The sequence below is a fragment of the Corvus kubaryi genome, unplaced genomic scaffold (genome assembly GCF_017639235.1).
Source record: "Corvus kubaryi isolate FWS band 111438036 unplaced genomic scaffold, C.kubaryi_AGA036_p1.0 134, whole genome shotgun sequence".
Taxonomy (NCBI): Eukaryota; Metazoa; Chordata; class Aves; order Passeriformes; family Corvidae; genus Corvus; species Corvus kubaryi.
Window position 1 is genome coordinate 4,717,249 of NW_024580668.1, and position 22,823 is coordinate 4,740,071.

Genomic DNA, 22,823 nt, shown 5'->3' on the forward strand with positions numbered 1-22,823 from the left:
GGGGATGGAACGGGGACGGAGCGGGGACGGAGCGGGGATGGAGCGGGGATGGAACGGGGACGGAGCGGGGACGGAGCGGGGATGGAAGGGGGATGGAACGGGGACGGAGCGGGGATGGAAGGGGGATGGAGAGGGGGAACGGAGCGGGGATGGAGAGGGGATGGAACGGGGACGGAGCGGGGACGGAGCGGGGATGGAGCGGGGATGGAACGGGGACGGAGCGGGGACGGAGCGGGGATGGAAGGGGGATGGAACGGGGACGGAGCGGGGATGGAGAGGGGATGGAGAGGGGGAACGGAGCGGGGATGGAACGGGGGCGGAGCGGGGACGGAGCGGGGATGGAAGGGGGATGGAACGGGGACGGAGCGGGGATGGAGCGGGGATGGAGCGGGGACGGAGCGGGGACGGAACTCTCGGGAGCGGCGTAGCCGGGCTCAGAGCACCCTCTGCCGCCTGGCGAGACGAGCCGGCCGCCCGTGCGGGCTCCCAGCCTTTCCCTGCGCCGGGAGAAACGGATACGGCTCCTTCCTAATCAAATAACAGCAATTACAGAGCGTTTCCCAGCTGAGGGTTTCCATGCCCTCCCTCAGCGGGAATTCAGCTGAGGCAGGGATGGGATGCAGTCGGTGTTAATCCCCTCTGACAGGTGAAGGCACGGGAAAACAAGGACCAGCTGCCTCCACGATTCTCACCTCTTTATATTATTTTTCCCAGGAGTCATTATTGCCTTCTCCCTCACCTCCAGGGCACGCAGAGCCCAGCGCTGACCTCTTTCCTCCCCCCACCCGGCTCCACACTGCCCCGGCTCTCTGCCATTAAACTCCTGCCGAGTGTTGAACTACTTTGTCAACACTTTGATTCCTTTCTTTCTCTCAGCTTCTCACACTTTCTCACCCCACTCCCTTTCCAAATCCAGACACAAAATACAACCAGAGTGTTCACTGAATATAAGGGGGAAAAGACCCAGGAGATTTCCTTGAAATTTTTCCTTAGCATCCCCATCCTCAGAGGGAGCATCCCCCTGCAGTTTCCATGTACAGGATGAAACATCCAAGAGGCTCCTTGCTGGACAACTGCAAAATGACTCCCTTTTACACTAAGCAGCTTTGAGTGACACCCATACTCCCCAGTTCGGCAAAATCAGCTTTTGTCAGGATCAGGGATACAGGAGAGCTGGTGGGTCACAGAGTCAGCCCCACTGTGTACATCAAAAACGTGCATCTTTTCTACATATAAAGCAGACTTCTATAAATAGCTATGTGTGCACATAGTTATACACAAATACATATAAAATATATATACAGACACATATTACCTGTGTGTGTGTATATATATATATATATATATATATCTGCCCATAAGTTAGGTGGGCTGGGAGCAAGGGCAGCCCGTGCCAGGAGGAGCCCAGGGGATCCCACACCTCCTGACCTTCCACTACACTTGCAAAGCAACTTCATAAACTCACAGAAGAATCCATCCAAGCCTACAAACCCTCCAAGACAGCAGTTCCCATCTCAGGAGTGTGATGTTGGCACTGGGAGGATGAGCCCTCGCCTCCTCCAGGGCCACTGCTGCCCACACTCACCCACCACACCCGACCTTCCCTGCTCCCTGCCTGCTTCCGTTGCCAAGGAGATGGGGGATGCTCACACAGACCTGCTTTGTGTTGTGTAGGTGCCAGGTTTAGCTATTTTTAAGGTTTGTTGGTTTTTTTTTAATTTATGGGCAGCCCCAGGCACATTCCCACAGGATGAGTGTGCTCAGAGCTTCCAGCTCACCCACCCTGCACTGCTTCACACCTCGGCTGTCCAGATCTCTCATTCCCTCCTTCCCAGCCACCAGCTCCTGCCCTCATGCTGCCCACGTGAGCTCCTGGGCATTTTTCCATCAGGGAACTTAGTTTTGGGGAGTTTTTCAGGGATCAAGCTGCAGGGACAAGAGGGACAGGCCCCCCCTGAGTTTGGGGAGGAGAGAGCTGGATGGGAATGGTGCCCATCTCCACTGGCACACTCAGCTCCACCAGCACAGTTCATTTAAGGCTGTGCTCTAAATGGAGACCTTGAAATATCTGTATCAAGAATAAGCAAATACACACAAAATATATTCCCACCACTTGAGTAGGAGTAAGTAGGAAAAGTAGGAATTTGCACCACACAAGTAGAATAAAAAGGACAAACAAAAGCTACTATATGAAGGAACCCCCCCCTCCCCCGAACTTCAAATCACACACCACTGCTGCGGATCAGCACGGAAAGTGAGAATATATATATATTTTTTAAGGAACTTAACTCTTATTTCTCAAATATAAATGATCAATCCCATCAATTCCACCTCAAGGTGAAGGGCCTTACCTATAACTTACCCAGATTTTACTCTTGTCCCTCTCAAAGTGGAGCAAAGGAGCTGAACAGTGGCACACTCAACATGACATGAGGATTTTCATTTTCACTGAAAGAGGCTGTGCCTAAACATCAGCACGTTGCTCTCCTGGGAAGTTAGATATATTGTTCTTCATATTCCAGTTTGCCATAGATGGGCAACACTCCAACGTGTTTGCTCAAAATCAGAGCACCAAATGCATCACAGCAAACTAGAAAGCACTTGCAACTTTTTTTTTTTTGGCAACTTGATTTTGTTATTGGATTGAAAAAGTACCTAAGTGCTCAAGTTAAACCATGCAGTACTTTTACAGAGCAGTAAAAGCCAGATTTGTTATGCATTTATTCAGCACTTTCACAGCAGTGTGGTTACATATCACAGCCCAAACGCTGCTCGTGTTGTTTGTACAAGTCCTCTGTTGACTTCGGAACAGGGAAACTCCCAGGAGGAAACCAAACAGGGTGCAATCCAGCTGCTTCCAGAGAATAACAGTAAATAAGCTGAGCAGGAAAACAAAGGGAAAATTAACTGTTTCACAGGAAAGTTATTTCTGAAGGGGCTGAACAAAGTAAAATCAGGCAGTGGCTAACAAGGCCTCCCTGCAATGTGCCCAGATCTCCTGCTCGCCTGCCCACCTCTGCAGCAGCATTGGGCAAGTTTCTCTCAGCTGACACAAGAAAACACGACTGAATTCCTAAAAGCAAGTTTTAAGGAATGTATTCCCTTTCTGTCACAGCTCTATGGCATCTAGTACCATCACCACACAAAATGAAGGAGCTCTGGCTTGTCCCTGCCGGTCTCTGGTACAACCACTCCCAGGACTCCTGTGGGAGAGGGGAGAGTGCAGGGTTTGGCCACAGATTTGCAGGGGGAGGACAGATCTGAGCTATTAAAATGCAGTTTTAATCCCCCCAGTTGTCATCCTGTGGGATATCCTAACTCGGGGAGCTTTTGTGTTGGGCAAATAAAAGGCAGGTCAGCATGGCAGAGCAGCCCTTAACGTGCTGCCCTCCCTATTCATCCCTCCAACAAACATCTCCCAAATTCATCAGCCTGGCAACTTCCATAGACAGGGAAACATCACTTGCTAAAAAGCCTCCCCAAATACTGAGGAGCAAGCCTTAACACATGGCACTTTTGCATGACATACCCAAAAATCTAAAGATTAGGATCAACCCACACTGCCTAAACCTTTTCCTCCTGGCACTTTACACCACATTTTAAGACATCACATTGGCCTGTCCTTGCCTAAAGCCCTGCTGTGCAAAAATCCTGGCACAAGCACACCCAAGCACAGGGCTCTGCACTCACCTGCAGAGGTGGATCCACAGTCCCACACTGCAGGGAAATGTCACTGCTGAAAGTGCCACCGCCCCAGCCCAGCTGATACCCCCCCTCACTTACCCCAAAGGTCAAGACTCCTCTCTGCAGATGGACAAACAGCTGTAAACCTAAGAAAATGGTTAAAATTATCACTGGAGTTGTTGTATCATTATTTGTAATTTAGACAATCTCAGAAATGTGGGGAAACTTCTTGGATCACAGGGAAGCCTCCAATAAAATCTTAATTACTGTGAAATTGGTGGTATTTATCACGCATGCCTCTCTCACTATGTATTAAAAGGTTTCCTGAAAACACATCTACTTAATTATAAACCTGTGAAATAAGAAAACCAAGCTGAATTCAGAGTGCCTTACTACATCCTACTTGTTCTGTTCAATTTTTCTGCTGGAAAAAGAATGGCATCAACACTTCACGAACATTACAGCTATGCACTACCCAATCAGAGGTGTTAAAAAACACAGAGAGACATCAAGACTTCTGTAAAGCAGGGTAGAGAGCTCACTACATGTCACAGACTTAAACACAAGAGAGAAGGAACCTGTCCCTGACATGGAGCTGAAAAAGTGTGACAAAATAAAAGTGCACTAACCCCTCACCGACTCGCACATAGAACGTCCCAGCTGCAGCAAACTTCAATTTTGGGGTGCTTACAACAAAGGTGCATCAGTCTTGGTACAGAGACCCAAGGAAATGGGCAGTAAATTTTCTTCCATGCTCACCCTCACTCTGGTTGAGCTGCACAAGCCTTGGGGCCAGGAAAGAATCATAATTTCTCCCTCTACAGGTCACTAACACACAAGAGGAGTGGTGGTGTGCGAGTGTATTGCCATGTAAATGCCACCCCTCTTCAGCTGTGATTTTGCAATGTCAAATTTCTGAGCAGCATCAAAAACAGTTACTGGTTTTATCATAAAAAAACCCCCAAACCAACAACAAATGAACAAAAGTCTGCAACTGCTTCACCATGAGAACTCCTCACAAGTGCCAGTGTACTGACAATAATGTGCCCATTTCCCAGTCCAAAACTCCATGAATTTGAACTACTGGAGGGAGATGGGTGCTACCAGCTTTTCTGACTAACAGAACCAGAACATTTAAAAGCTGAGACAAATTATATGGAGTGAAGGGCTGCCTGTACGCTTAAAACCAACGTTACTTAAAACAAAACCAAGAGCTCTCCTCTTACAGGAGATCTCTCCCTCCTCCCTTGGCCTCTCTAGAATATTTCTAAGCCACTACTGAGCACAGAGAGCAAAGTACAGCACACAATGTAGTAACTTTAATTTTTCACACAGTTTCTTCCCCACTTACCTGCCACAGCTTTGCAGACACTGTGCCCAGTCACTGCCCATGGTGATTAACAATTACAACCAGCTTTCGCTACAATTAAAGGCACGCTCTGACAGTGTTTTGGCCAAAAGACCAAGATGTTTCTTGCCACTTAATAACATGACACAATTTAAAGACTCTTTGGAGTTTACAGACAATGAAAGTCTCGGGTCAGTGTCACACAGGGTGTCAGGTGAGTGCATCCCTTTAGGAGCTAATCCTCTTTTTCCAGAGACACTGATCTCCCACGGGCCTGCTGCCAGTGCCTGTTCCACAGCAGGGGCTTGGGGCAGCAGCCTGGGGACAGATTTGTCTGTATGCAAGGAATCATCATCAAATTAATGGATTAGCAGGATTAGGCCCTCAAAATTATTAGTTTAAGTGGCCCATGAGAGGAGGAATTAAAAGAAATACAACCCAAAAGCTAAATATTCAGTACAGAACATCAGAAATGCTTCTCAGATTTTCACACTGATAATCAAGTGTTCCTGATTATTTTCTTTTATAATTGTGCTCCAAATTGTGGTTTATGTCCTACCTTCTTCTGCAAACCATTGTAGTTGTATTTGAGGGATCAGGCTGCCCTCAAGGAAAGAGTGTTTTATTAAACCTTCACTAGACAAACACAAAATATTTCAGGTGTTTCAGACACCTTTCTTGCTTAAAAACCAACCAAACCCACTGTCCACTGATGTCACTCCAAGACCCCTAAGACAACAATCAAATGTCAAGATACATGAAGTCACATACCTCCAAAATACTGACAAAACAAAACAAAATATAAAAACATCCCAAAGTGCATCTTTAGCAAACAGCATCCTCTCAGGTAGACTCAACTTTTACTGTACCAAGAAAAATAAATCCAAGTGGAGAAAAGATTTAGAGAGAAAAATACATTAGCAAATACAGATAAATTTGTTTTTAATAAAGGAGTTAATTTTCTTTCAATCCTATATAAAACAATAGCAATTAAAAACTTCATTTTTGAAAGTAAAATATTTACATATGAACAAGTAACTGTGCAAAATTTACATGAAAAAAAAAAGGAAAGACAGGATTTCCTAAAAGACAAAATAAAAGGGGTGTAACAGTTGTCAGGTGTTGATAAAAATACTGATCAGCATTCAGTTTACACGCAAGAGAGTTAAATTCTACCATGAGAGTTCACACAAAGAAAGCCAAAGTATTTACAGTCATAAAAGTACTATCAATAGACAATTTAATACAATAACCTCTGAAAATATAAAGAACCAATTAGTATATTTGTAATAAAAAAATAGGTACAAAGAAGGGACTTTGCTCTGGACATCTTTAAAGTAGGCCCACAGCTTGCATACAGTCTTTTAGCAAAATAATTATAGTTTACATAGCCATTTTTATGTTATGTGCCAAAAATTATGTACAATTACCGACAAAATACACCAACCATTTTTCAACACTTGATTCACACTGAGAAACAGTCTTTTGATGATTCCTCTCAACTTTTGATTTTATTTAATCTAAGCTTTCACTTTAGCTAAAAAACACAGTGCAAGTAAAATATATTTATGCTGAAAAGGTTTCTCTTTTTTTCCTTTTTTTCCTTTTTTAACTTTACAGCTTTACAAACTATAGCAAATAAAATGCATTTTTACAGATGCTGCTAAAACATTCAGAAGTAACCCTCCTTTATGGGATTTCAGGGCCTCTAATAAGCAATAATGTGATTAAAATTGAGGTTATGTTTAAAATTAACTGTATATCCCTCTAGATTTTGAGCATTTGGGGGAAAGATAAATATTCTTTAAAAATCAGTTTGCTTTGCTAACTGACTGTTTAACAAAAAAAAGCTAAATGAAATGAGGTCATCTGCTGTAGACATATGCCTATATAATGGATTTAGTTGAATAAAACTGAACTAAAATGAACAATTAATGTCGAAACTGCTACAGGGCTGACAAAGGGTAGCTAGTTATTTGCTAAACGATTCCATCAGTCTTTATATATGGCTTGTTTGGCAAGAAGGCCACTCAATCAAGAGATGAGTTAAAATTTAATTGTCCTTTTATAGTATCCACAGGCCTTGTAAGTATCCTCACTGTTACAGAAATGCATTTCTCTTATACTGAAGAGTTTATTTATAAACAGGAATATAAAACTGTTCCATGTAAAGAGGTGGTTGTTTTTCAAACAATATCCCATTCGCTTGTTACAAAAAGGCGTAATTTGCAAATATATTAAAAAATGTCCTCAGGCGTCTCTCCGTCAAAAATACCTTGATCTTTTCCATTTTACTTAAGGAATGCTTTGTATAGCAATAGTGAATGGCTTGTCTCTCGCTCATTTTCTAAACAAAATATGAGGTCCCTGAGGTTCACCCGCGTTATCCTTTGTCGCGTAAACTGTCTGGTTGTTCCAACTCCAGAGCTGCCTGGGACTGCTGCACTCGAACCAGATCCCTGGAAAGCAGAAGAACAGGTCAATCAGTCCAAGCCCAAAAGCATTTCAAAACTTTTCAGAGAAAACATGTGACCTAAAAACTGTACATAGTCAGGAAGCTGTATGCTACCAGATTAGAGATTTCCTTTTCAATTCTTATTTATTAACAACAGTTGAACAATCAGACGTTTTCAGTGACATTCAATATAGACAAAAAAGCCCCAAAGCACTGCTTGTATTTTTAGGAAGGCACTAAGGACAGGCAATCCCAACAACCAAACCAAACAGAAGGGCCAGGATTCTTCACAATGGCAGGGGTGCCGAGGGCAGCCCTGGAGTGGTGGATGACCTGGGGAGCAGTCCTGTTCCCGGGACTGTGAGGCCTTAAATCATGTCCTAGATCCCCCTGATTTCCATGGCAGGGTGCTCTCCTTGTGCTGACAACAGCTGTAAGCAAGCCCAGCACTATATTTAGGAGAAGCTTTCTTAGACTCAGTTACGCATTCTCTAATGACCTCTGAATACTTCTCCATCTCTCAGCATCATTCAATGGGAGTTTCCCGAAGTGGCACGATAAAGAAGCAGCATATTACTATATATGTCACTTAAAAAAAGAAGAAAAACGCCAAAACCAGAAGGAAACAAATGAGCGGCACGGAAGGGCGGGCGGGGAAGCAGCGGGACGAGGCCGGGGAGCAGCTGCAGCTCCGCGCAGTGTCCGGCAGATGGCGCGCGCAGACCGGAATCCAGGCTGCTCCCTCCGTTTTCAGCCGGGAATCTTTTGGGCAGCCCTCTGCTGCTGACAGGTTATTTACCTAATAATGAATTCTTTTGGGAACGGGTCATCTTTCTGTGGCTCAGCTACGGATTCGCTCTCCCCTCCAATTTAATTTGCTAGAATAATGTTCTCCTTTCTTCTTTAGATGGAGCTTTGATACTTCATGACACCAAACACGCTCCAGTAGTGACTAAAGACTTACCTGCCTGTGAGTTTGGAGAATTTTCAAATATTTTTCTTAATAAAAACACTGCAGGACTTGAAAAAAGCCAGAATTTAGAGTGGTGTATGAGTCATGTGAATAAGCTGCTGAGGCTCCCACTAACACGCGTGAAAATAATGTATTTCACCAGTGAACATTACTGATGATCAAACCAACCTAAACCTGCACTGGAAATGATCACTCTGGTTTAGCAGAGCTTTGTTCAGTGCAGATGAACTTGCTTCACCACAGTGCTACCAGTGAAGTCAGATTTTTGATTCTCAAGCATTCTGTTGACCCAGCAAACACCAAATCATCAAAATCCTGTAGTTAGGGGCTGCTTAAAAGGCTGGATTTTCAAAAGGATATTTTAAGGCACTTGCACAATGTAGCCATCTAATTTTAATCAACTTCAGTGGAAATTAGAAGATACAGGAGAATATTGGATGCTAACTAAATTTTATCATATACATGAATGCTAGAGAACAGAAAGAATGGTTGGAAGGGGGTTTATTCTTGGTTTTAAAATATTCTTTAGTGAAAGCTGAAGCCTGAGCTTTATTATGTAGCCCATAATACTTTAAATGCAAAGGTAAAATATCAGGAGTCCTCAAAGACACAGAATTACGTATGGAGTAAGTTAAGAAGCTTTTGGTAACTTTCAGTAAAATCACATGGACATAAAACTCTCAAACTGACAGCAACCTGTTTTGATGAATTTGGAAACAAAACAGTGCAATTACTACTTAGAAGTGACTTCACATGTAATTAAGAATCAGCATTTGTAGACATCAAAAGCCTCCATTTACAAATCTGTGTCTAAATAATGACAAACCTTATTTTCCACACTTCTTGTAATATGCCTTAACCACAAACTGCATACAAATGGTGACAAGTGGAGCCCAATTTAAAAATGTCAAGTGACACAGCAGCAAAAGCACAGCTGTGAGTATCAGATCAAAGGCAGCTGGTTCTTAATTAAACAGACAAAAAGATTAGATTTCCAGGGAACCTGTAGTTAATTGGTTAACCAGTGATTAATCCAGGATAACTAAATTAGTCAGATTTAGATGAAATACAAACAAGTGTTCACAGGAGATGCACAATACATCCCATAACCTAAGTGACATTAACAGACCATTAAGGTGGCACAGCTGAGCATGCAGGAGTAAGCAATGCCAACATTAACTCTGCATGAGGTACTTCAGCATATTCCTCTGAGACGACTTCATTTGTGTACACATCTATCTTTGCAAAGTGCCCCATTCTGCAATTTTCATAATTTTAAACCACATCTATAAACCTTTAATAGAGTAATTTGTCAGCTTATATAAAAACAGCTCTTATTCTCAGTAGCAGACATTTTAGTAAATTTCAAAACTTAAAATTACTTTAAAAGATCTCAAGAGGCTTGATTTTTTTTATAAACAAAAATAACATTTACAAATATTCAGATTTTTCTCTCTCATTTTATATCAAGCACATGTAAATTATTGCTTCTAGCAATTCAGTATAAAACAAGGTGAACTCTTTGAGGCTTTTCTACAGTATAAATGCTTTAGCACTGAAAATTCAGAATGCTCAAGGAGTAATAAACAGAATTATTAAACTATTACTATGCTGTCACTTGCTATCAGGCATAAAACCCCACAGGGAAAAATCCTCAAATTATGAAGAGAGCTTTTGGTCCAATAAATGACAATATTCAAGAATATTTTGTTCTTTTTAAACATTAGAGAAATCCTACATTGAATGCAGAAAGCAATTTTATACTATTTCTTGTTTATTCACTTGTTTAAAAATACAGCAGATAGTCATCTGCCAGAATGTAAATTAATATTAAATGAATGAGACACTGAGCATTCTGACACTTAGTCTGCAGGGAAGTTCTTAAAAGACAGAGTCAACAGTAGAATATACAAGGATGTGCAAGAACATCCTGATCAAATGGAACTGGTCAAACTGATCTGCTGCGGAGACATGAAAACTAAGGCCAATCAACTGCTGAAGAAAGAAATTAGGCAAGCTCCTGTAACTTGAGGCTCCTGCTGTCAAATTTAGCAGTGATTCAATTCTACCACCCCACCTACCTCAGCAGCCTTACTCTGCACTCCAAGTTAGATTGGTTACATCCACAAAAATCTCCTTCCAAAACTATGGAGGTCCAAAAAGCTGAGGCTTGTGAGATCAGAGATGGTTTTTCTAACATCTCTCCTGTTCCGCGAATCAGGGAATGACAACTCAGATTCTATTCCCTATGCCACTACGCAGGTGCTAAAAATTGATCCTGGCCTTGGAGCGAGCAAATACGAACACAAAACACTTCTGGCTGCTCAGGGAGCTCCCATAAACTGGGGAAAAAGCTCTGAACAGGAAGGTTTGCACAGAGGCTGAGGCAGCAAAACCAAAGGTGACAATTATACTGTACCTCTGTCCCTGATCCAGATCCTGGTGAATCTACTTTCCTTTTCTTTCTGGGACCGATGGCAGCTAACGCAGTCAGGTTGGCGTCCCTCTGTCTCATCTGTGCTAGCTCTTGCTGCTGCATCTGCGTATGCCAGAACAAGGATGGCTCATTATTTCTATTTCAATTTCCAAAATAAAAGTTCATGTTAATGTCAGCACTCACCTCCTTGGCCTTCTGTTTCAACCTAAGCTGTTCTGGATCTTCTTGTCGAGATCGAGACTGTGTTGATTAAGGATGAACATGAGGTGGTTGGAGGAAAAGAAAGAAAAATTAATTCAGTTACAAAAGCAGTTAAAGATTATATATGAAAGCTTTTCTTCAACTTCAGCAGCAAGTGGGGAATACCTATCACTCCCAGAGAGGGCAACAGTGGTAAACAACTTTTAGAAATTAAAAGTTTTCCTTCTCTTAGTTTAATGTATCTATTTTTGAAAAGGCATCCCATTTTTCTGCTTTGTTAAAGACAGCAAAGAGTAGCCAGGCAATTATGCCTTTAATGCAACCATTACAAGACACAAATTACACAGACCTGTGAACTGAATTACCCACTTTGCATATGAACAAAGGAATCAGACCTGTACTTCTCGGAACAATTCCTCCCCTTGCTGGGTAACCAGGCACCTACTCAGAGCAGATCTTTCTGCTACACCTACACACACAGGTCAGGCTGCAGTCTGAACAAAGTGCACCTGAGTGACCAAAGACCATTTACATCAGCAACTGCCCATTTCACCGGGCACCTGCAATTCCTTGGGCGTGTCATACTTTCAGAATCACTAAATTGTTTTGACTAGAAAAGACCTTTAAGAACATCAAGTCCAGCTGTTTCCCCAGCACTGCCAAGACCACCACTAAACCATGTCCCCAAGTGCCATATCTACACAATACTTCCAAGGACGGTGACTCAACCACTGTGCAGGGCAGCCTGTTCCAGGGCTTGACAACCCTTTCAGTGATGAAATTGTTCTCAATATTCAATCTAAACCTCCCCGATGCAACTTGAGGCCATTTCCTTTGTCCTATCAAATCCTGAGTGCTGTTAATCCCTCACGTTCTTCAGGCCAACAACAAAATAAATTTGGGTTTTGACATTGTCAACTCATGCTGGATCACAAAACTAACAGAAAACATAGGTTGTTTTGTGAATTATTTCTAGGGTGCCCTTATCTAATCATATTCATTTGATATTCACTGAGTAAAACCACAGTTTAATATTCACATTCATGTTTATATCAACTGCTTCTTATTTATTGTATTCATCCAATTTGCAAAAATCTTTCTGAATTTTATTTCTAGTCTCCAAAATACCTGTAACCTCTCTATTACATTTAAGAGTACCACCAAGCTACAAAATTCATCTTTTTTTGCCAATGCAAAATGCAAAAACTAAATTTCAAGACTCCCTTTAATTGGGAAGATGCAATCAGAGTGGCAAAGAAGCTGTTTCCCATGCTTTACAATGAAAAGCAAAACTGAGCTCTAGTTAAGAACACATTCATCAAGTTCCATCTTTGAAGATTAGTCTTTCCCTTCACTGCAAGTGTTTTAGAATGAAAAGAAACTCTGCAGTTTTGATGTCAAAAATGACACTTTGCAAACACGTGTGAAAGCCAAGCACTTGCCTTTGCTGCGCGCATTAAAATTTCCCTTTCTTGTTCATCTTTACGCTGCTTTTCTATTTGATCAAGTTGTTCAAAGAACTTGAGCTGTGCCCGAACGTCACTTGCTTGTTCATATCTTTCATCATCCTGAAAATACAGCAAATATGTTTCTCATTACTCCCTTAAAAACAAAGCTGTTAACTTGTACTGTACTGGGGAAGAACACATACATTCAAAGCTCCAATGTTAACTTTGTCCTTTACAGACAAATAGCAGGAGTATATTTACACCAGTCAAACCAGCTAGAACTCTTAAAAGCATTTTGTTCTATTCCATGAATCATCAGATTTTGACTTCTAAACTAATATCATCACAGCTTTAACCTCTCAAACATATTTCACAGAGCTGCATGGTTTTTTTTAAATGCTGCTCAGGCATTTGCATCTATTAGGAACACACATCTGTCAGATAGCAGTCTCTTGGGAATTCAACACAGTGCTTTTATCTGTCTGACTCTACAGTCACTCACACACTAAACATTTGACATAATAAATAAAGGGAAGGCACAGCTTCTCTGCATTTGTTTTAAAACCATTTTGTATATGCAAGCTGAAAAGTTCTAGTCACCCATGTGTATTAATGTCTTAATGGAAGGTGAATCAGTCAAAGAGAATAAACAACCTGATTTCACAGAACAAAGAACACCTGAACTCCTGCTGAATTTGTGCAATTTTGCCATTTGATTTGAGCAATTAAATGCAGTTACCTTGTAGGAAATATTCCTTTGTTGAGCAGTCTCTGATAGTTTTTCCACTAGGTTTTGTATTCTTTGTTGTGTAGCATGTGATACGTAGCTAACTACATCAGGATGGATTTCTGTTATTCCGTGCTTTTTACCTATAATCAGGACATAAGTGGGTTGTACAAGAACATTTTACAATACAGCTAAATGTGAGTATAACCTCAGTCGTAGAAATTTAAATGCCTTTTGCTAATTATGACTTTCAGGTTTTTCTCAGACTAGGATTAAACAGGAAATTACATACATACTAAAATTCCTATTAGTTTAACAAAACTGACAATCTATTAATAAATGCTGTGTACTACAGCCTAACAAAGAATTCAAGATTGCTTTTTGTTCCATCCTAAATTCTAAATTACTAAGTAAAGCTGATAAAAGTGCTTCCGGACTTACTTCATTGTTTGTGTCACGCTTGTTACACCTTATCAGTTTATACAGTCAGACTTCCAGCCAGGTTGAGTAGTTTTGATGTTGAATTGCCACCACTTTAGAAGGCAAATCTATGTTTGCTATTCCTTGACACTATTCTACTTTCACAAGACAAATGATTGCCCACAAGCATCTGAATATCCCAGAAAATATCAGAAGGTAATGACTCCAGCAACTTTTAATTATTCAAACCAGTTTCCATGGAAAATGCCTCCAATGTAAACCTAAGAGTAGTGAAATTTGTTTTTACTGATGTTCAAGATAAAAGAACATACCTATTTCTAATATCCTTCTTTGTAAAGGTGCTGGGAAAAGGAAGGTTTCATCTTTACAGGACCTTGTTAATGTGCCCACGAGCTCAGAGTTTGTTGCCAATATCCGAGCACTTTCTTCTGACAGGTTGACTCCAGCCATTGATGCAACATCATTAATGTCATCATCATCCCTTAAAGGAAGGAAAATTTATTATAATCATATGATTTAGGGCTTATCTGCACACATTGCTACGATACCACAGCTGCATATAATGAATTCCACCATAAACCTGAATACTTAATTTTACATTTTATTTGCTTTTGTGATATGGTAAAATACAACTCATTTGTTTGTAAATGAGACATTACTGCTTTGACTTCAAAGAGCACTAATTTTGTACTTCCTGTTTTTTCAAGATCCTTTCTTATGTAATATTTAAACAGCTTGAGGAACAAGAGACCAGACAAATCACTACCACAAAACAAAAATAATCTGCCCTCACCACTAAGACAGGCTGTACATGCGAGTAACTCAAGCACAGCTGGGAGAAGTGAAGGAATGAATTCCATTTGCTTGTCTGGGCAGGAATTGTTTATGAGGTTTAGTGCCAGCTAAATGCTAAAACCAGTCTGGCGTGAGTATGTCCAGTGCTGTTTGTTTAAGTCTTTAATGAAGAAGTAAACCTGCCCCCAGAAAATCCACCTCTAGGTTATTGTGAGTTTCCCCAGACAGATTCAGCACCAGAAAGGTCTGAGTTCAGCTGCCCAAGCAGCACAAGCACAAACATACAGTTCCTCACCTAAAAGAGCCTCCCCCAGGTTCTTTCAGTTTATTCTTCTGAGCAGCAGCTACTTGTGTCGAAACAGTGGCAATAGCTTTGTTTCCAGGTAATACTGCTGGTTTTACCACAGGTACTGCAAGAAGACAGACAGGATTTGTACTCCATCAATAGGAGTTCACATGTGCAAGCCAGTCACAGGTAGTTATGGCAACAGGTCTGGTACAAAAACTTGACCTCAATAGCTTCTGTCAGCATTTCACCCAGCTAAAAACAGGACCCTCCCACACAATTCCAGCACCCAAACCATTTCTCTGACTGTCAATGCTGCCCTGATAGATCTGTACCCCGAGCGACTACAGCACTAGACACTGGAAGAGTTTAGCAGTAGTACAAACAGGGCACTTATGAACTGACATTCACAGAACCACAGAATGGTCTGGGTTGGAAGGGATCTTAAAGATCATCTCGTTCCAACCCCTCTGACACCTTTCACTATCCCAGGCTGCTCCAAGCCCCATCCAGGCTGGCCTTGAACACTTCCAGGAATGGGCTATCAACAAGTTCTCTGGGCAAGCAACCCCTAAACCACACTTCAGCTAATGCTGTCAAATATGGCATATGACAAGTATCTTGACCTCTTACCTGTCTGAAGCTGATTCAGTTGGATTTGAGGAGTAGTGAGCATAATACGACTGTGTGGTTGCCGCAATGCCACCATGGGTGTCTGTGTCAACGTTACTTGTGGAGGCCTTATCAATGCCCCTGCTTTTTGAGACTGCTGGATAACCTGCAAATAATAAGGAAAAAAAAGAACTGTAAATAATCCGAGAATCAGGTGGGAAGAACAAACCCTAATAGCATTTTAATCAAGATGCAATTTAAGTTTTACTTTTTTTCTCAGATCTTTGATTGAGCTAAACCAGCAACGTAAGAAGTACTATCAAAAAACCTCCTGTGCAGTAACAAACGCTGCACTTCAGCTCACATACCAGTGGCGTGGACTGCCCTTGTTTACTGACACCAACTTGTGTGGGCTGAGTGAGGCTGATGACGGGTTGCTGGAGGGTACTGGTGACAGTGGCAGTGGCCTTGCCCGCCGTGCGCTGCACCGAGGAGCTCAGCAGCACGGCCGCCGCCGACGGGATCGTGGCTATCGTCGCCTGCGTCGTCGGCTGCTGCTGCTGGCTCTGCTGAATGAAAGCTGCAGAGTCTGGTGTTAACTGTCTCAAGGCAGGTAAACTCCTCTGAAAAGGGGAAAGGAAAGAGTTTTGTTGAGTTGTTTAATCCTGACTCACACAGTATTAACTGTAAAGAATCGACACGTTTCAGTCCATTGGATCGGTCTGTGTGCACCTGAGGAAAGGTGACAGGTGAGCAATACCAACCTGCTCCTATTTAATAAGCAGGACAGAGGGACAATACCTTTTGGATATCATGGGCATCTAGGCTATGCAGCCTACCTGGAACCCCTGGTATGTATTTAACAACCCAAGCCCATGCTGCCTTCCTTGACCGTCGTCCTATGGCTTAAAAGTCGCACTGGAACACCAGGGAAGATTTCAGAATAGCTCAACAGAGAGCACAGTGTTTTAGTGGCTTCTTAAATTACCTGTTTTCTTATGGCAACAATTTTTGTCCTCAGGAACAGCTCAAGGTTGAACAAGCATTTAAGAACCCAGAAATGTCAACACACACCTACAACTACATCCCTTAATCATACTTTAGCCAAGCAGTTATATTCTTACCATTTAATGCTGTAGTACTTTCACTGATTTTCAGATGGTAAATGTTTTACTATTTTGAGATGTCCAACTACTATAAAATTTATGACAAATGTCATTTCTTATTGAGAGGTGACAAATTTCCTGCTTATCCAAACCAGTTAACAACACAGGCAAAAGACTTGCCAAAAGGTACAGTTTTCTGTATCACTGAATCCCTCGTTTTCTTTGTAAGACTAAAAAGAGAGCAATAAATCAATTCATACGTTTGTGGTTTAAATCACAGAAAGAAAACTTTTCAGATCTCACAAAAGAGCTATGATGTGTCACCACGGTAGAAGTTACGTTACTGACTGTGCCAAAAAATCACAATAACAAACTCTAGGAACTAAGACACAAAAAGTGGTTTTTAATGGAGCAAAAGCCTAACCAAGCACCATTTAAAACTTCCTTTAACATCATTTTGGAATTCCACCTATAATGGCAAAGGAGTGCTTGTGTTCATTGCTGCTGATACATAAGCACAGAGATTAAGAAAGGGTAGTGAAGATAAATTACCTTCAGGAAAGGCACAAGGTAAGGTTGAGGTGAAGAATTCAGTTCTCTGTACAGCCTACTGGTAAAGTCTTCTGGTTCAATTTTTCCATCCTTTAAAACAGAAAATCCAAATGAACAAACTTGTAGAAATTAACTTTTCAACACCAAAAAAAATGTAAGACTTAATGGAAGTAAGTGGTTTTATCATCCCTCACTATTTTTAGTTAACAACTGCTTTATGGTAGTAACTAATTTTACCACAAATTTCAAGTAGCAAGACCTACAGACCTCTGGTTATTATGTGATAACATCTGGAATACACAGCTCTACCCTAACTTACAGGTTGCTAACAACTACTCTAAGCAATAGTAGTACTCATTCTATGAATATTAAATGTCAAGCTTTTATATTAGCACCAGGCAACAGTTTTTTGGAAAAACTTGTGATTTCCTACACTCAGTTAATGCACCAGCCATAGGGTCTTCCCTAAAGTACATAATACATCTTTTTATTCATTGTTTTATCAAAATGTAGAATTTAAAGAGCTACTACTTGCATTACTCACACTTCAACTGAACTCATATTGTCATGCATGAATATGAGCAGTAATGTCTCAGTTATAAACTTAATGGAAATTTATGCACCTATTTTAATTCAGAAGAGGCAAAGTTAATTTGATTTAGCTCAGATTTTATAAACTCCATCCTCTGAAGAAAAAAAAAAACCACAAAACCCCAGTTTTTGAGTCTGAATTTGTCCAGATGCTGTGTTTTACAACTTTTGATGAACTTTTCTTACCAGCAGGTTCTGTACTAATTCTTTCACGTTAGCCGCAGTCTCTGAGGACTGTTTTCCAGATGATGCCAGTTTTATTAATGTGGACAGAAAGTTTTTGCATTTCTTCACATTTTCCATAGTTTCCTTAGATGGAAGGGTAAAAGGAAAACAGTCAGAGAAAGGCAGACGAACTCTTCTTAACACATGATCTGACCATATACTCCGTGAAATAAAGTCCTTTAGCTCATCACTTCAGAGTAAGACTTAGAGATGCATGCCCCTCACCACTTAAAACATAAACAGACTTATTAACAGGAATTATTATTTTACTTTACATACACATATGTATTGTACATTTCTATTTTAAAATTTAAGAAATTATGATTCTTCATGAAGTTAGGAAACACCAAGTATTTCAAGAATGGCACACTGTGTATGGGAAAATGTGTTTTAGCAGGACAAAAAATAGTAAAGCTCTTGTGTCACAGTGCATAGTACATAGATTCTCCCTGTTTTATAATCCTGGAAACATGCAGCTTGAATGAATCAGTGCCACCTGCTTATCCCTTCTCATACTTATTCTACTCTACAGTGCTGAACAAGTCACTGTTCTACAAAATCCATCTAATATATTTTTTTAAAATAAGTGCTTTAATACTGTTACAGAAATAAAAACACTTTGACACTTATCAAAATTCAAGTGACCTGTATCCACACCTTGTAAATTATATGGTTCTATTAAAGTTTACCTTTTCAAGGTCAACAGCACACAGAATTCCTGCATCTTTACTAACCTCCACTCCCATCTGCGTTTACCTGTATGTGTATATATGCACATCCATGCATACATGCACATGTGAGTGGACAAAAAGAGATGTTCCATTTATCAGTATCTTACTGTGGCAGCAGTGGAGGTGGCCGTTGTCCCTTGCACTGTTCTCTGAGGAGTTCCAGTTTGTACAGCTGTTGCTGTCCCCAACGCGGTTGTTTGTGCAGAACCACCCAGAACAATCTGAGGCTGCAGAGAATACAAACACAGGATTATTCTCCTTGGAACGTACTAGCAGCCTGTTTTCCTGAGCCATCAAACAGAAAAGGAGCCACAGGGCAGTAGAACACCTTTCACAGCTGCTATAAATAAGTCGCTCATGTGCGGTCTGGTGCAGTAGAAGGAAACGGCCACCAGATGGCACTAAAAACATTCGAAACGGAAATCGCAAAAGTTGATTAAAAATTGCGCGATTTTTGGTCACTAAATAAAATCCCATAATCTCAGCCAATGGGGTTTCAAAACACAACCAAAACAAGTGCTGAATGCCTGTAAATTCAATTTATCTTTTTGCCTGTTTCATTACATGTCACTTCCAAAGGGAGGAATTTCTAAAAAAGGCACAACTGACACAAAAGCCCCGGTCTTACCAAGGTCTTTGTCATGAACAATGGGACAAAACATTTTCCTAGTTTTGTAGACAAATTGGTAATTTGAAGGAAGAATATCAACCCCAAAGAATCACCATTGTGAGCAAGATCTTCTCACATACACAGCTCATTCATGGGCTTCCAACAGTCTAATTATTAACAACCCAGTCTGAGAAACAAATTCCTACCACGCTACAACTGACACTCAGAATGTTCACAGATCATTTGTAAACTTGCTCTTTATATAAAGATACACAAGAAGGAGGCTCCCCTGCTGCCAAGGCTAATTTTATTGGTATTTTCAGAGAAACTAAGGGAGACAAGGATTTCATTTGTCTCATTTTTTTGAAATCAGGATAAATGAAGTCCATGGTGTGCTCATTACAGCACAAAATATGCAGATGGAATGATTTTTTTTTTTTTTTCTGTCCTGTATAACAGCAGTGCAAATTCAGGAGACTCAGTTAGGTAAATTAACTCTCAGATCTAGAAAGATCACTGGGACAGGGAAAGGCTCTCTGAGGGGAAAAAGGTTAACTGGATGCATAGCAAAACCTGCATGTTTTAAATTAAAACTCTCTAATCCTGTCTACTCAAAGGATGAAGAAAGCACAATCAGACAGATTAGGCGACAGCAATCATATTGTATCACTGCTGCCTGGAAGCCATGTGGAGAATTTCACATTCTTGCCCTGTTTTTTAAACTCTCAGCATCTCAAAAAAAAAATTTCCAAGCAAGCCCAGACTGACATCAGTCTATCCTTGAGTTACCAGACTCCAGAAGGACACAGACCAAAGCAGAGACTCATGTGAAAGGGAGAAGGCTTGGGGAAGAGAAAGCTGCCAGTGCAGTCATCTTTGCAATTGTAAATTTTGCTGCAGAATTCAGAGGGCTGCAGATTCATCACAGGAATAACACCACAGCCCCAAATCCAAAGGGAATTCTTGTCACTTTCTTAAGGCAAAAAGGATAAAGTATTTTATTTCAGCCAGCTATGTGATTATATAAACTCCTAACAGGATACCTTTAAATAGAGATATGTATAGGTATAATATGAAATAATAACAATATACTTATAAAAAATTATACCTGTACATCCAAAATATACACTGAGACCTACAGATGTTTTAGAAAGGCTAATCCAGAAGGTATTTCTTCCCTGCACTGGGCAATTGCATTTCCTGTGTGCCTGGCAGTCTCACACACACATTACTTCCCTACACACTTACTTGCACAACCGGGGGACGCTGTAGCGTTGTCGTGGGTTGCACTGTTGTTTGAGCCTGAGACACTTGCTTGATGATAGTAGTTGGTGTCACCTGTCGTGCAATAATGGGCGTTCCTGGAGCCTGGAGAAGAGGAAAAAAAACCCACAAACACATCAGTGCCCATAGTTGAATACCATCTACTTTATCTAGTGTTCTGATTCTGCAGAGTTACCATTATCACAGATATCAAAGAATGCATCTGAACCACTAGAAAACTCTGAGAAGGATTTTCAGTCTTGAACCTGATGCAACTGTCAAAATCTCAGTGTACTTATATCCATATCCATTTTTTTTTCCTTATATTTATTTTGGGGAGAAGAGTTGTACACATTAACCATATATGGTCTTCTTTATATCAAAGTCTTAAGCTTAATGAGATTCAGATATGTAAAAATATTTTTGATGAGTAATGGCCAAGCTGTAACAGAATTAGGAACAAAATGCAATGCCTATGCCATGTGGAAAGTAGATTTAGATTAGGTATTTGGAAGAAATTCTTGGCTGTGAGGGTGATGAGGCCCTAGCACAGGTTGCCCAGAGAGGTGTGGACTCCCTATTCCTGGAAGTCTTCCAGGCCACGCTGGACAGGGCTTGGAGCAACCTGGTCTAGCGGAAGGTGGCCCTGCCCATGGCAGGAACTGGATGAGCTTTAAGATCCCTTCCAACACCTCTCCAACACAAACAATTCTGTGATTCTATGAATTTATAAAAAGTCTGTATATCCCCAGTTAGATCTACAGTTTCTTCAAATCACTAACATCACACCTCACTTTCTCGTGTATTCTTCACAGGGAACAAAAATAAATCCTACAGTTTTTCGCATCACAACTTCCTGGACTGACCTGCACTGTGGATATCTGCACTGGGGGTGCACTGGTAGGTGTAGCAGGACGAGGAGTCAGAGTGTTCTGAGGCTGAGACTGGGCATGTGCCTGTGCCTGCATCTGCGCCAAGGCTTGCTGGGGGATCATCAGCAGCTGCCCGTTCTCACTGCGCACGAGGACCATGCCTGCAAAACAGAGAGTGGTCACGGAACACACATCCTTTGCAAACATCAAAGAACATATTTTTCTGTTTGTTTTTTTTTAATCCAAGTTGGGTACATATGCAATTAATGTACCGCTGAAGGACTAGGCAGCTAACAAAAGGGGTTTAGAATAAAAGCAAAATACTCAGCTGCATTACAGCATTTTGTATAGAATGGCTTAATTTCAGAAATACTCGATCTAAATGCTCAGTATGGTGTGCATCAGAACACAATGAGTTATCTGCCCCAACCACAAATATTCCATGTGACTAAAAGTTAAAATGAGCAATCCTGTGAAAATCCTACCTGCTCTTTACTAAGAAATTTGTTTTGTGAGACACTATAAATACAAGAAAATCCTGCCGTTAGGCAAAATTCCTAATACTTTGTCTTTAAGAAGGGAAGAAAAATAATTAAACCTAGGCTTCACCATCAACAGCAACACAATTGTCTAAGTTCTAAATTAATTTCCCATAACCAATTTAGTAATGAAAGTGGCTATAAAATCATAATCTCTCTCATGTGCATCAGCAACAGACTGCACTGTGCCATGTTACACCCCAAATGAAAAATAAAACAGAGAGGGAAATGAGGAAGCCATTCCCTGCTCAGTCACTCAGATCAATACACTTAAACCCACTGAGTAGCTATAGGGAACCAGATTTTAACAGGCAGATTTTCAGATGAGACTCTCTCTTCCTTGAAGGCACAAACAGGACCTGGACAACATGAACTGTTTGCCAAGAGCTCCTTCACTCAGCACGCCTCACTCAGTCCCTGAGAGCCTCAGGACCTCATCAGTTCTGAAAAAGCCACCTATGGAGACTGGGCACTCAAAATTAGTTGGCTTTTCTGAGCAACTACAGGAAGAACCTTCACCATGAAAATCAAGAGGCACTAGTGAAATCAGAAAGTTATTTCTAAAGTGTTGTTCAGTGAATCAAAAGCCCATACATACTCCCCAACAATATCTGGAGATGTGGTCTATTGCATCTCAGAGCATGACTACTTTAAAAGAATCAAGCTTTTATTTGCTTTTTTATCCTAGAGAAGTGCTGAAATGTTTACAGACAATGCCTTAAACAGTTTTCTTGGACAGTTTTACAAGTAAACTGCAAAAATTCATATACGGGTTTCTATAAAAATGAGTTCAAAAGAAAAGCCTTATTTGATTTGCCCCTAATTTTTTCCTTACGTTCTCTACATTAACTCTCTTTTAATGAAGCAGAGTCACACAGAGATGTTAAACTAGTTTACATCCAAAAGGTGACTTTCCATCACAACTTA

At 41.0% G+C, this 22,823-nt stretch overlaps 1 protein-coding gene across 1 annotated transcript in view; it reads right to left on the reverse strand.

Moving 5' to 3' along the window:
• Nucleotides 1-5,957: 5,957 nt before the first annotated feature.
• Nucleotides 5,958-22,823, reverse strand: part of TAF4 (TATA-box binding protein associated factor 4) — a 36,324-nt gene continuing 19,458 nt past the window's right edge. Inside the window, exons 3-16 of the mRNA XM_042046076.1 lie at nucleotides 21,352-21,518; nucleotides 20,471-20,590; nucleotides 18,720-18,839; nucleotides 17,843-17,965; nucleotides 17,066-17,155; nucleotides 15,776-16,030; nucleotides 15,429-15,573; nucleotides 14,805-14,919; nucleotides 14,026-14,195; nucleotides 13,286-13,416; nucleotides 12,541-12,666; nucleotides 11,081-11,137; nucleotides 10,880-10,999; nucleotides 5,958-7,491 (exon numbers count right to left, since the gene is read on the reverse strand). Of these exons, the coding sequence (XP_041902010.1) occupies nucleotides 7,324-7,491; nucleotides 10,880-10,999; nucleotides 11,081-11,137; nucleotides 12,541-12,666; nucleotides 13,286-13,416; nucleotides 14,026-14,195; nucleotides 14,805-14,919; nucleotides 15,429-15,573; nucleotides 15,776-16,030; nucleotides 17,066-17,155; nucleotides 17,843-17,965; nucleotides 18,720-18,839; nucleotides 20,471-20,590; nucleotides 21,352-21,518 (1,907 nt within the window). The 3' untranslated portion in view covers nucleotides 5,958-7,323. The remainder of the gene's footprint in view (nucleotides 7,492-10,879; nucleotides 11,000-11,080; nucleotides 11,138-12,540; nucleotides 12,667-13,285; nucleotides 13,417-14,025; nucleotides 14,196-14,804; nucleotides 14,920-15,428; nucleotides 15,574-15,775; nucleotides 16,031-17,065; nucleotides 17,156-17,842; nucleotides 17,966-18,719; nucleotides 18,840-20,470; nucleotides 20,591-21,351; nucleotides 21,519-22,823) is intronic.